The sequence below is a fragment of the Neolamprologus brichardi genome, chromosome 22 (assembly GCF_056152115.1).
Source record: "Neolamprologus brichardi isolate AB-2024 chromosome 22, ASM5615211v1, whole genome shotgun sequence".
Taxonomy (NCBI): Eukaryota; Metazoa; Chordata; class Actinopteri; order Cichliformes; family Cichlidae; genus Neolamprologus; species Neolamprologus brichardi.
In genome coordinates, this window is record NC_142124.1 from 11,690,215 (window position 1) to 11,704,723 (window position 14,509).

The following is a 14,509-nucleotide window of genomic DNA, read 5'->3' on the forward strand; positions in this document are numbered from 1 at the left end:
GCCCATTCTTCTTTGCAAAACAGCTCCAGCTCAGTCAGATTAGATGGACAGCGTTTGTGAACAGCAGTTTTCAGATCCTGCCACAGATTCTGTGGGTGAAGTTTCTGAGGTCCTTTTAGGTCCATGGAAAGTTCTCACACATCCCTTTTAGCGTGTTTCACATCAGTGTAGTCTGCATCTGTGTTCAACTCTGAACATGACAAAAAGGCCCGAGGGTGTTTGAAACAATCTAGTTTATACAACATGTCATCCAAACACGTCTAAAAGCAAAAGTGTTTATGGTTGTTTCAAATGACCCCGCTCAAAGGCAAGGCAGTATGCCTGCTGGCCAACGCTGGAGCATGATGCGATGACAGAGGGATTTGGAATAACAGTGTGCTCGTCTGAACTCACTTAAAGTGACTGTAAGACTGTAGCTGTAAATAATTTAAAAATAAGAGAAGTATTCAAAAGAAACCCTGCATACTTCCGCGTCTCGGCCAGACACAACTAAATAATTCTCAAGACTGCTTGGTTCAAAAGGTCATAAAATGATGGGACTATGTTGGAAGCTAGAAATAAACAACTTAGGTCTGTAGGTCGTCACGATATTTTGTAGTTGGGAGGCAGAAGTGTGCATGTTTATATGAGACGGTGGAAATACTGAGTTATTCTTGTTGGCAAGGTGCATCCTTAAACAAGATTTCACACACACAGATAACTGTTAATTAGTGCTTGTACAGTATATAAATGTCATACTAGAGTTTTACTCACCAGTAAAACCACAGCGCAGACTTCTCGGGCGGTCAGTTAATACAAGCGTACAGGAAGCCATGTTATTTATCAGATAATTAAATATCTTGAGGCACCGACATTACAAACGGCATTGACAGGTCCTCCTAACATGTCATAACTATACTAGCCTGTGCTGATAACAGAGATGACATAGAACAAGGATGTAGCTTCAAGTTTCAGCTGTGGAAGCTGCTAAAATGAAGCCAGTGCACCTGCATTATTTCCAGTGACCAGCAGGGGGCTACTGTTGTGGTCCTGATGAGATTGTTTTCTAATTTGCTCATTTCTGGTCTTATTAAATAAAATATGAGGTTTGATTTCTACATTCTGATCACCATTAGAGTGCAAAAGGAGCCTACATTAAGATGTCAGAGCGTCGTCCCTCGGTTTCTCTAGCAGATCCCTCAGTCTCTTCATGTGTGGTTTTAAAACACCAAGATAATGACGTCGACCACAATGCTCAGTTTGTGGATTCAAAACAGGCCTCAGTAAATCAGTGGGTGGCATCACAGTGGCTACAACCGTCTTTTATATGCAGCCACAGCTTTAATTATTCATATCTTTCAGGCTTTAATAAAATTTGAATTGGTGAGATATAAAAATTCACCCATCGCAGTGGTTAAAAACTGGGGAATAGGCTTATTTCTGTAGTAAATTTAGGGCATTTTAACATGGGAGTCTATGGGGAGCAGTCGCTTTTCTAAGAACTGCTGTTATTCAGTTAGATTTTGCTCCTGCTCTTTCTTTTCTTAAAATAACTTAACAAGCAATGCACATAGCTACGTGCAGGCTTGATTAGCAGCATGCGCATGGATTAGTAAGATGGAAGCAGTATAGGTAGTCATGCTATGGTAGACGTATTAGTCATTTAAGAGGTTTTAAAGGATTGGTTAATAACTTGAAATCCATGCAATCCAAACCAAATGTCAACCACAGTGGGCACAAAACTGAAAACTACTCAAAAGTGCCAGAGCCTCCTCCCAACCCCATATTATTATGCACATTGACTTTGTTAACAATAACCCAGTTTAAGGAATCTGTGAGTGGAAGAACAATTTATCCACTCAATCCTCCTCCATCCCTTATTATTCATTTTAAACAAATTGTTTATGGATGCAGGGATAACACCGGGGCTTACTGCTAGTTTCATGCTGCGGTTGCAAATGTCTCCTCCTTCCTGCGTGCTCCCTCATTCAAGCACCCCATCACGCTTTTAATTTCCTTTCTTACTGCATTGCTGAAGCCCCCGAGCAAGATTCCTCTCTCAATGCTACAATCTCACTGACACTATAACCTCCCAGATCTTACACACACACACACACACACACACGCACACACACACACACACAGTGCACGTATCTGTCGTGACTTCAGTGTCTAGAGTTGTCTGATTTCAGCTAGCTCTACATCTCTAGTCTGTTTTCTATCTAGCCATGTCTCACTGTGAGCTATTACACACACACACACGCAGTCAGAAACACATCTCCATATGTCAAGATGTGTCAGGCCAGATACACACGGCACCACCCAGGCATAACCTTGCTGACATGTTGTCACTCCACGCTGAAGTGCAAGGTGACACGGCCTGTGACTCAGCGTGCGTCTGTGAGGGTGAGTTTGCCTGCATGTTTGTGTGTGTGTGTGCGTATGTGTTGAATGGGGCAGTGGCTAAACGTTTAATCCTGACTGACTGTCCTGTTAAAAGAGCAGAGTGGGGAGAGAAGGGGTGAAGAGGAGTGGGGGTGACATATGTAAATGGAGTTGCAGTGGCAGGCCCCCAGATAACGAGCGACATGGTTTATTCATCCTGTTGGGCCTGCGCGCGCACACACACACACACACACACACAAACACACACACACACACCCAACTCTACTGCAGATCTGTAAGGATACACACATGCTCAAAACACACATATACACTCTGATATCTTGACAGATTGAATCTGCTTGCGTGCATTTAAAAAACACACTTGCCTTTTTTATTGACTTCCTGTGTGTGTGTGTGTGTGTGTGTGTGTGTGTGTGTGTGTGTGTGTGTGTGTGTGTGTGTGTGTGTGGCGAGCAAGCAGGAAACACGAGTTCAACCTATCATGCGCTCTTTCCTGTCAGGAAGCAGCCACATTTCGACCAATCACAAGGTCAATATCGCCGGCTTCCGTGCTGCTGGTACACCTATTAAACTCACCTATTAAAAGCGAGTTCACAGAGTGCTCCCACGGAGGCAGGATTTATCTATCATGCTCTAATTGGTTGATTGTGGCTGTTCTGAGGTGAGATTGAGTCGTCCATCATGTCCCGACTGAGGGCTGCCGACGGGGGAGGAGCAGCAGCCAAGCGAGCAAAATTGCCCCTCATAAGGTGTAAAGGGCTTGAGGGTGTTAAGGTGGCAGGCAGTGTTTTTATAGAGAAGTTAACGGATTCCGAGTTAATCTGTTTTTCTGAGGCAAATGGTTATCGACTGCCCTCGGGGACAAAGCTCAGAAAAGTAAAAGAGACTCACACGGGGCTGATTTTTTTTCTCTCCCCCTTTCTTTCTTCACATCTCCACCTCACTATGATGAATTTTTATGCCGCTTTGTCAATATTATTACAGTAAGGCCCTCGAGCTATGTTATTAGCTTTTCTTTCTTTTTTTTTTTTACAATTTGAACAGCTATCAGCAGCTCAGCCATCGCCCCACCTGACTCTCTCTACTTCTTTCCATGTTATGTATCCATCCTTTGAGTTGCCAAGCTAAGCAGCCAGCACCTTCCCGCTCAATAGCGGCCATAAAACACGGCCGCAAACCCGTGTCTGTTTTACTGAAGCAATTTAGCATGGCTCAAGGGCACAGCAGCAATATCTCTTTCTCCTGTCTGCCTGTTCAGCAGAGGCCCGGTGCGAGCTGCAGCTGGGGGGAAATAGTGCCCATTCTCACGTCCGACCCGTTTGACTGACTGCTCTATTTGGGCGCAGAAAGGATTGGGGCAGGCCTGAGTGACTGGTGCTTAGATGCAGCTGATGACTTTGTCCGTGTCCACCGTTTGGCTCTTATACCCACCCTCCCCATCACTGGCTTCTGTCTGTGTGACTGACCGGCACAGATGCTTTTTGGCTTGAGGAAAGAAAAAAGAAGGGGAAGGGAAAAAAAACAGTTTGGGTTGTCAGCGGAGAAAATATTGCACAATAACATAGATTTCTTTCAGCCTCGCTTTGTGCCAGTGCAATTCACTCTTGACACAATCAATGGCTGCTATTGAGGTGATACAAAGCAAACATTTGCAAAGCTCAGCTAGCTTTTTGCTTTCATCTAACGCCCGCAGACTTACTTTTATACCAGTTTTTTTCTTGCTTTCACCTCCTCTAATACACCGACTGAGTTTTGAATAATAGAGCTAAAAGGAGGGGGGGTTATTGTAAGTTCTTGCATTAGCCGTGTTGATTCTCATTCACATTTACGACTGTCTTCTTCTTGGCACTTTTTGTGAGAAAACTCATTTCTCAGTGTGAGATATTTTATAGACGTGATTACAAGGCTCATTGATCAAATCCTTCATTCAGCATAATCTGAAAGGCTTACAAATGTTCGCTCATCTACACAAATATTTCTGATTGTTATGAGTCCTTTGTGATCTAAGAAGTGTTATTTAAAGGTAATCTTTGTTGGGTTCATGCTGCTTTTTTTGTGTGTTTTTTTTGAGTTTGAATTAATGAAGAAGCGGCACAAACGACAGAGTGGCCCGAGGTATACATAGACCCTGCTGTAATTAAAGCAGTGCAGTTTTAATCCTGTAAAACAGACTCTGGATTCATATGCACTGAAACTTTGAAGAGCTCTGTGCCCCACGCAGCCAGATTGGATATTAAATAATCGAAGCTGCCAGGGGCCTAGCAGAAAGTCAGAGTAATGTCCAACTGCACTCATGTGAGAATAGCGAAGGTAATTAATCGTCCCGGTGGATTCGCAGCCAGCGAGGCGATGCCGCTTGTCCCGAGTCCTGCGCGCTCCACAAAGGCCGAGCATTTCCAGTGAGAACATGTCTGAAGTGCATTTGCAAGAGGACATGCCTTGACTTAACTCTCCCAACTCTGTCCAGAGTGAAAGCTGCCGTTCAAAGTCCTCACAGATAAACGTACCATTTTAAGTTCATTACTTTGCAGGTATTTTTGGTATTTTTAACCCTTTAAGTTTCGTACAACTTTTAAACTAAGCGCTAGAACCCAGATGATCTATCGGCTATTTTCCAATAAACTGGGATCAGCTTTTATAATAGCTGATAAATTACAATAAAAAAAGTAAAGACTATACAGAAGAAACACCCTGAGTGCTGACATTGCATAGTATTTTCACCAGAGGCAGCCTGCAACCTGCTTTCTGGCAACACATATATGGGACAAAGTTGTTAGGCTTTTAAAAATATATTTTCTAATTAGTTTTTAATTTTCATTTAATTTCTAGCTTTTAATTCGGTTTAGTTTTTGTTAGTTTCCAGATTGGGTTTTCTAGTTTTAGTTTAGTTTGTATTAGTTTCGGGGTTTAATTGTTTTTGATAGATGGATGGATAGATAGATAGATATTACAATAGAACTGCAGTACTTTTTGAGGGCAGTTCACTCATTGTCATGTAAACATCTAACAATTCAGAAAACACATCAAAATGTCATCAAGACGACCTGTGATAACAATTTTTTGCCAAACTGGCGGAGACATATTTGTAGCATTATTCCTCTACATCTTTACTTTGGTTACTTGAGTCACAAAATCCTTTCAGTTAGCTTAAATTTCATTTTTGTTTTATTTAATTAAAATTGGGGGTTTTTCTTTCACATCTAGTTTTAGTTTAGCTGACTTTTACTTTAACTTTGGTAACCTTGTTTGAAATGCCACAAACAACAACTTGTTGTGATAATAAAACCAGATTGTTTTTAAGCCACATTGTCATATTATCTTAGTAAGAACTTAGAAATAGCTACACATTTAAAATGTAATCTATTTTTTATTTGTTGTGTCTGAAAAGAAAAATAATTGGATATATATCAGATTGTTAATTCACCAAATATTTGTACCGGTATCGATATCGGCCTTAAAAGCCTAATATTGGCAGGGCTCTACAAAGTCCCCGCAGCAGCACAAAATAACATTAATTGTGGAAATAAAGATAAATCTCATATCTCTCATATGAGGCTTGTCTTAATTTATACAGGCTTTATTTTTGTTTTTTACGTTGTAATCTAACCTGTGTGTGGTTTTGTTCCTGTGTGCAGATCATTCAGGACCGTGTACTAGAGCACGCCTCCAGGAGTAGCCTGATGTGGAACAGTCACCCTGGGGGCCTGTTCGCTCTGCCGCAGTACTCTGGATACCTGGGAGACTTCCCCTTCTACTACGACACACTGGGTCAGTAGCCTTCACACACACACACACACACACTCACTGTAAAGTGCTGTTACGCTTCTCCCACCCTGCATAGCCATTAAATTGTCAGACTTTTTGAATAAAGACAGTAGATTTGTGTCCAGCTGCAGCTGTGGTTGTGGACTTTGCGCAAACACTAGAAAAACAGCCTTGGTCTACTGCCCTCCTCGAACAGCTGTGAATAGCAGCAAGTGGAGTGGACGAACAGGCCTTTGACGGATGTTTGTATTAGCGCTGCTGACACATCGCCGCGTCCATCATTGGTTTTTGAGTCAGCATTGCTACAGCTTCTGCCGCTGCCCGCTACGGTTCAGCAGTGTTGATTTTCCCCCCCACCACAATCCGCGACCCGTGAGCCGCTCCATCCCTCGCTTCTCCACTCCATCATCATCCGCTGCAAACGTCCCCACGCGCACAAACTCATAGACGCCCAGGCGGCAACAGTACGAATGCAAAAATGTGTCGATGTAGCACCCGAGGTGGAGCGGATATTAAAATGGATGGGCGCGGTGACAGGCATGGATTACAACACTGGCAAGTTTATTTGTTTGTCAAAGAGGAAGCAATTAAACACGGATGGGTTTTTAGGAGACAAGGTGGCTTGTCGCTGACGGGTAAATGAGTGAAATCAAAGAATGTGAGTTTTCTTCTAAGAGATATTTCTTCTTGTTGTCCAAGAGCCAATAACAAGACACACACAGACTCTTTTTCATGCAGCATATTAACACTCAGACTCACACAGCAGGAGAAGAGTTTGTTTTGATTGCTTTAGCAGAATAGTCTTTTTAATATGAAGCAGAAACAAGTTTGGTTTTTTAGGATGATCATAACATGCATATTTAAGAATAGTAATAATAATACCCCGAGCAAAAATACTCATCCATCTCTAAAAATTTAAATATCATAAAAAGTTTCCTTTTTCATAATTTAACTAAAAAAAATTAATTAAAAAAAGTAAACTTTCATATGCTCTGTATTCATATTCAGCACATGTAAAGTGGGTGTTTTTCATGTTTATTCCAATGACTTTCTTTAAAGAAATCCAGTATCTAATATTATTAGAATGTTTAATTTTGGGTTTAACTACTGTTAAAGAAACTAAATACTGTTGATCTCTGAGTACATGTAACAACAATCATGGGGAAAAGTTCATTTAAGAATTTGGGAGCTCTCCACGAGGACTGGGTGGATGCTGGTGTTGAGTATCGATTAATTTGTGTTAAGACAGAGAGACAATGTCAGATGATCTTACCTGGTCCTCTGTGTTTTATCAGGTCCAAAGTCAATGCAGCCATCTACTGGGATAGTTTAGAGCACTTCAAGCCTCCATCTGCTGACAGGCTTTATGGAGATTTCTTTTTCCAGCAGAAGTCCTGCCCACAGCACCAAAACGATTTACATGTACTTTTTACTCACCATGTTACTGCTTTACTGAATTGACACGGCAGAAAGAAAAGCATATTTACTATATTTATTTATTTTTCATTAACTCACCTATTATAATTTTATTAAGGCTGAGTTCTTCATGGTATCGCCGTTGTGTCCGTTTGCGTATGTATTTGCCTGGGAGAGAGGGATTTTCAGCCAACCGAAACTCCAAAATGCTAACAGGATGTTCCTTGACACGGATGACACTGTGCGTCAGTCTAATGTTGATTTGTATACAAGTGTACTCAAACAGGGGAGGGAGGGGCAGCAGAATTCACCCAGAATGCAAGAAGTGTAACTGTAACAGTAAAAATAACAAAGTGAATATAAAACATTACCTCAGATACTTTGTTAGAATTGACGCGATTGCGCGAAACCTCAGTCGAGAAAAAAATAGTCACAGTCAATAGTTTTTATCTCTCCAGCTCGCTGCTTTGTCTCTCACTTTGGGTCCGGTAAAACGTCTGTATTGAGACGCACCGAAACACATGAATAATGTTTGAGCATCTCATTCATAAAAATATCAGCAGTAATATTAAAATGGGCTTCTCTCTTCTGGGAAGGCTTTGGAAAGTGGCTGCAAGGATTTCCTCTCATCAGTATTATTAATGTCAGCCACAGATGTTGGTCTGGCTTTCAACCCTCATGTTTTGGATGGAGTTGAGGTCAGGGCCAAGACTCAGAAGCCAAACCAAAGTGGGACTGATGGGGCTTGACTTTCCACTCTGGGTAACAGGATAAACCTTGAAGTGTCACAAGATGATTGTTGGAGTAATGATAAAACTATGCAACAAAACATTAGTTTTTTTTATTTGGACTTTTGCTGTTTTGTTGTGAAATTTTGGCCAGTTTTGCTTTTTATGTCTTCAAATGTTTTATTTTAGTGGTTCTCAACACTAGTAGTGGGACAAAGATGACCACAGTTTGGAGTGAAACTTATGGTCTCAGTCACACAGGCAAGAGACCGAGTGGTGACTGCCTGGCAACCTCCAGTCACTAGTGAAAATGTGTCATCCCTGACCAGCTGGTGTGTGTCTGCCGAGAGCATACTGAATCAATAACTTCCTGATTTCTTTGGTCGCTTGCAGATTGCCCCCATTGCCTGCATGAAAGACGACTTCAAACCATTGCTAACTAATCAATGTGCGGCACACACTGGAAACTGAGAACATTGCATATTACAGCTGCAACAAACACATTTCAGTAGCAACTTTTAATTTGAAGGGGAGTGATCTCCATTTACGGTTTGTTCAGTTTCACAAACACAAGAAGTTGGTGAGGTTTTACAAACAACAAGCTACCACAGCAACTTGCTAGTGACCAAAGCTATCGCGATGAGGTTTTCACCTAGCAACAGCCTGCAACGACTTGCCAACCAGTCAGGGAATACACATTTTTTTTGCCAAGTGTCCATAGTTGGGGTTCACAGACCAATCTTTAGGCCTGCTTGACTTGGGAGTAGCACTTGGTTTCACAGCGACTGCCACAACAACTATCAGCAACCACTCGCAGCTGACCAGAGAATACTGATGGTTGCCAGGTGGTCTCCAACTGGTCTCTGAGTCCCACATGCGATTTATGTAGAAGAAAAACACAAACAAGAGTTGGTAGGAGCAGTCGTGTTGCATTTCTTTTTCTATAACATTCAAGTACATGTATATTTGTTTTTTGCAAATAAAAGCCAAACAAATTATGAATTACTGGCCTCGTGCTGTTGTATTAAAAAAATCCATAATTGGTAATTAGTTTAAAGTCTCGACATATCTATCTAGTATACAGTCCATACAGTATTTCTTAGACGAGGAGGGTCATTGTAAGTAGGAAACTGCCTCAAATTGCTGAATCAGTCTTTAATCTGCCTGGCGTACTGCTTTAAAGTTTTAGCCAAAGAAATGTGTAATGTGCTGATGCCGGATGAGATAAAAGCCACTGAGCATCATGTGCTAAGAGGCAGAAAACAGCATGCACATTCAAAATACAGAATATGCTGCGTGATAATAATCCTGCTCCTTGTTTTCTTCAATGTTTCATGAAAGTCTGTTTATGAGCTTGTTACGGTTTTACATCCCTAGGTGTTAAAAAAGTCGGCAGTCTCTCTACTTTTTATTACAACTCTAAAGGATAGTTTACCAAGTTTGAACTATATTCCTCTTCATAAAAGTTGCTCAGTGGCGGAAAGGAGACTCATCTAATGCTGTCTCCTCCCCGCCATGCTTTGCTGCCTTGGATTAGATTAGATTTGAATTAGGAAAACTTGGACGTCCTCTATGATCCGTCTTGCTCAATATCTTATTTCCTCCTCATTTTCAGCCTCAATTACTCTATCAAGTCAGACTGAATTTAAAGTCACATCAGCAGTTAGCAGTCGTGTGTTTATTGGGTTGCTGATACAGCTGAGGAGTTTTTAAAATGAAATATTCAGTGATCAAAAGATCTGGCATTTTCAAAACACATTAACAATGTTGAATATTTTAAGAAGGGTTTGAAAAACTTCCATCGCTGACAATTATATAATCTGTGCCACTGAAATGCTGACATACTGGTTTTAAGGAACAGCTTTCACTGAATATAGATATGAGGTGTTTGGAAATGCAGAGCTCCGGTTCTCACTCAGCTTTGCTCTTTTCAAAAGCCTGAAATTGCATTGATGGGTTGACAGTCTGCTCTTTTTGCTGTTTTTGTTCAGAAATACATTAATGAGTGTTTTCTGTCTGTTGCGTTTCAGGTATTAGACCGTACCCGAAGTTCACAGCTGTCATCCATGCCGTCTCTCCTCTGGTGTCCCAATCCCAGCCCATACTCAAGCTCCTGGCGGCCGTGGCCAAGTCCCAGTACTGTGCACAGGTACACAATTTGTGTGTTTGTGTGATTGTTCACTCATTATCTCAAGAATCCTCCACTCATCTCCACCGCACATCTGCTAAATTGTGCCGCATTATGCGGCTCGCTCGTACGGCTATTTTGCAATCGTATTTTCCAACCAGGGCAGCAGCAGAGCTCATCCTCCGTCACCGTGTGCTTGTGTGTTAACTCCGGTGGATTGAATTAGAGCAGCAGTTTGTAGCGGTGCTACATCTGTCTCCATGGCAGCCAAACCCCCTTCAGCACAGCTGGAGATGGCATGTATCGATTCCCCTGCTTGCTCCTTACTAAAGCGGGAAATGAAATGGAATTTGCTCCCTGATGGCTGGCTTTTGTGTTTGCCTGAGTGTGTGGGTGTATATATGTGTGTGTGTGTGTTTTTTGTTTGTTTCTGCGACCAGCAGAATGTATGACCAAGTGAGTTTGTATTTTGTGTAGGAGGAATGCATTTTGGATAGTAGTACATGGATGTGTGTTGGTACAGGATTGCAGGGCATGTTAATTGTATCTTTTTGTTTGCTTGCCATCTTTAAGGCACTTCTTGTTTGTAATTATAAAGCCCACTTGCATGCATGCTGTAGTTAAGGCATGATGTAGCCTGGATCACGATTATTTTCTCCTGGAAATATCGCTCATCGTGAATCACTCTCTTTCATCTAAACATGTTGATTCTACATCTGACCTTATTCACTGATGCCTTATGGCCATTTTTGCTTGTATCTGTTACTGTGATCACTGCCCCACTGATGGACACAACAGCTTGTCTAAAATAAATAACAGTTTATTAAAATCAGGATTTCTTAGCTTGTCCATCCATCTTCTTATATTTATCCAATTCAGGGTCATGGTGAGACTGGAGTCTATCCCAGCTGTCATAGGGTGAGAGGTGTGATATACCCTGGACAGGTTGCCAGTCTGCTGCAGGGTTAGAGAGGCCATTAAGCTTGCTGTTCTCTCCCTGGCAAACGGCACCGTAAAACAAAAGATTTGTCAGATCCATCAGCACAAGCTGGCCAGTCGTGCATCTCTTGATTTTTGAAACCTCACTTGTTGTGCCGCCGCAGCCAGGTTGAAGACGTGAGTGTTTACAGCCGTGTCGGTTTTTACAGCTGTTTTAATGATACATGGGTACAGAAGCTCTGAGTTTGAAACTCTGAGCTTTTGTACCCATGTATCATTAAAACAGAGGGAGATGTCGCACCAGTTTCAAAAGATGAGACTTTTTGGAACAAAGTTTTGAAAGACTTTCAAAATAACTAATTTCTTTTCTTTTGTTTCTCTGCTCTAAATTCCATTTAGCCCACTAAATTTTACAAATATTTTTCTTTAATATTTTTGTAAATGAAAAATACACCTCAAACATACACTGTGAAAAACGTTGATTGTCATGTGTATTTATATATAGCGTGTACCACAGTTAAATTACAGAAGCTGAGCCCAAGTGCTTTAGAGGCGGCACGTTTACATTCAAGGTGGCCAAAAAACACAGAATACATGAAACACTCAAAGGTGTCTTTTGTTGTGTTAACTAATTATCATGAAAAGTAAAAATCTCAGTGATGTAGTGCAAAGTGTCCAATTTGCAAACTGGACACTGCTCTCCCCTACATAAGCTGCCTTTATAGGTGAGAAGTATCAGTATTGGCAACGTTGGCCCAATATTTGCAGCTGAGCTGACAACCATTCACTCTCACTTTCACACCTGTGGCTAACTTAGCTGGAGAACTTGGGGAGAACATGCAGAAAGGCTCTGAAAACACCAGTAGGGCTGTGCGATATGACCAAAATCTCATATCCCGATATAGGAATTCTATCGTCCTGATAACGATATAAATCACAAAAATGTAATGACAGCTCGACTTGCGGGAAGTGTTTCCAGCTGCGCGTCATGTAGCTGGAGTCGAGTGTTTTAACCGATGCATGAAACTATACATTTGTAGACATAAGCTGTAAAGGCCGCCGTTTTCATTGTGAGTATTTATTACACGGCGTGCTGCGGGGAAAAGCCTGTTCTAACGTTTGAGTCTAAGGTTTATTTTCTAGCACCTGGCGGCTCTTTTTTAATTCTCATCCATAAATAATCTGCTCTTTCACGTGATTCTGTTTATTTTGAAAAGTCTCAACAGGATCTTGAGCTTTATTGTGAAAGGTTTATGTGGAACATAAACAAGCGGACACCGTCGTTGTTGCTAACCGCAACGCATAAAAACAGGCGCTTGTCCGTCCGTAGTGTGGTTATATAAAATATAAGAGAAAGAGAGAACTTAGAAATTAGTATAGCCACTACAGTGACCACCAAAACGATGAAAAAAATATTGCCGTAAACAGTTTATTTTGCGACACCACGAAACAAACGATAGCGTAAAATGAAACGATAGACGTTTTTATATCGTCATCCGATATATATCAATATATCGAACAGCCCTAAACACAAACACTGTTTTATCAAGAAATATACTTTCAACATAAATAGCTGAAGGAAAAAAGAATAAACCTTACAGAAAACAGTGTTTTATAATACTATAAAATATATATTTAGTGAAAATGCTAGATGAGCCTTGTTTTAATCCAGAGGCATCACTGGTATGACTTCAGGCCAAATAACTAAAAAAAAAAAAAAAAACTCCTTCTCTTTCCAAGTCAACATTAATAATTTTTATAATAACAACTACACTGACAGAAGAGAAGTGCCACTAGAAAAGCTTGAAAGTTGGAGACTGTGGTTAATGATATTTAAATGTTGCCCCTGCTGCCTTATGTCAGCAGTGTGGCTTCAACAAATAAGCAAAGTTAAGATTTACATTTCCAGACTGTGTAACTCAGAGGGGGCAGTATTATTTTTAACGGCACTGAAATGTAAAATTGGTGAAGTCGCTTAAAAATGTTGACCAATATCATCTGGAAAAAGCAAAAGTAAAAAAAATTGACCTGGATTATAAAAAATATTTATGTGTGTTATGAAGATTATAAATCTGAGCCCGGCAGTCAATGCTGCCTCTGCTGAACATTTCATTGTTTTAGTGAGAAGAATGGGTGTTTAATATTCAGCCCTTCCTCGGTGTGGTGTAACCCAGCTGCACGTCCTATCGTCGACAAGCTTTCACAGACGCATCCTCTCATAGCAGCTGGCTGAATGAGTAGATGCTCCCCTCCTATTATTTTTATGGAGGTGCTTTTGTGTTTGCGTTCCTCTGGCTGTGCATGCCGAGTGGAGAGCCAGGTACGCAGCCGGAGTGTTTTCTTCCACTCTCAGCGTGAGGAGAGAAGGAGAGGAGAGGAAGAGCAGGGCTGCTGGGCTATGAGGGGATGAGCAAAGGGATATAAATAAATGAATGGAGGGGACAGAATGAAAGAACAGAGAGGGTGGAGGAGGCTAAATTGGACACAAGAAAGCTTTTGAAGCACATTCTGACAGCCTCCCGCTGCGTGTGTGTGTGCTCATGTGTGAATGTGTTCACGCACATTCTTGTGGGAAGCGTTTCTTCCTCTCGCGCTGCAGACACACAACAGCTCCTTCACCATTTCTCCTGCAGTCATATAGGCGCACACATACAGAGCCTCCACCAGCACCCCTTGGGAGCTGGTGAGCTGACAGAGACACCATCTGTCTTTCTAATCAAACAGGAATAGAAGGCTGTAACAGCTCAGCTCTGTGTGTGTGGGGGTGCGAGCACATGCATGCAGACTGCATACCTGTTGTTGTTGTTGTCTAACAATGACGGGCATTTTCTCCGTCCAGATTTGGCGTCACGAGTGTTTTTGTTCGCTGATAATGTTGAGATGATTTTGCAATTCATCAAACAGCTGAACATCATCTTCTTTCTCTTCACACAGCTGCCGTAGACACATGGAAACACCTTGGCTCAGATATCTGAATAGCTACCAGCGCATAATTTGGCAGGTCCAGTCAGGGTGCAGAGACCCCGAGGGGAACCGCTGCGTGTGACACAGTTAATGTCAGGATAATGTGAAACTTTATTGATCCCTGCAGGGAAATTCTTATGGGTTGCCTCCATCAGGGACGCCTGAGCACGGTGTCAGCCGCAGC

The 14,509-nt window shown here is 41.7% G+C and overlaps 1 protein-coding gene across 1 annotated transcript in view; it reads left to right on the plus strand.

The window, feature by feature from the left end:
* ext1b (exostosin glycosyltransferase 1b) overlaps window positions 1–14,509 on the plus strand; it is a 131,699-nt gene that overhangs the window by 94,552 nt on the left and 22,638 nt on the right. Inside the window, exons 5-6 of the mRNA XM_006794331.3 lie at window positions 6,021–6,153; window positions 10,325–10,443. Of these exons, the coding sequence (XP_006794394.1) occupies window positions 6,021–6,153; window positions 10,325–10,443 (252 nt within the window). The remainder of the gene's footprint in view (window positions 1–6,020; window positions 6,154–10,324; window positions 10,444–14,509) is intronic.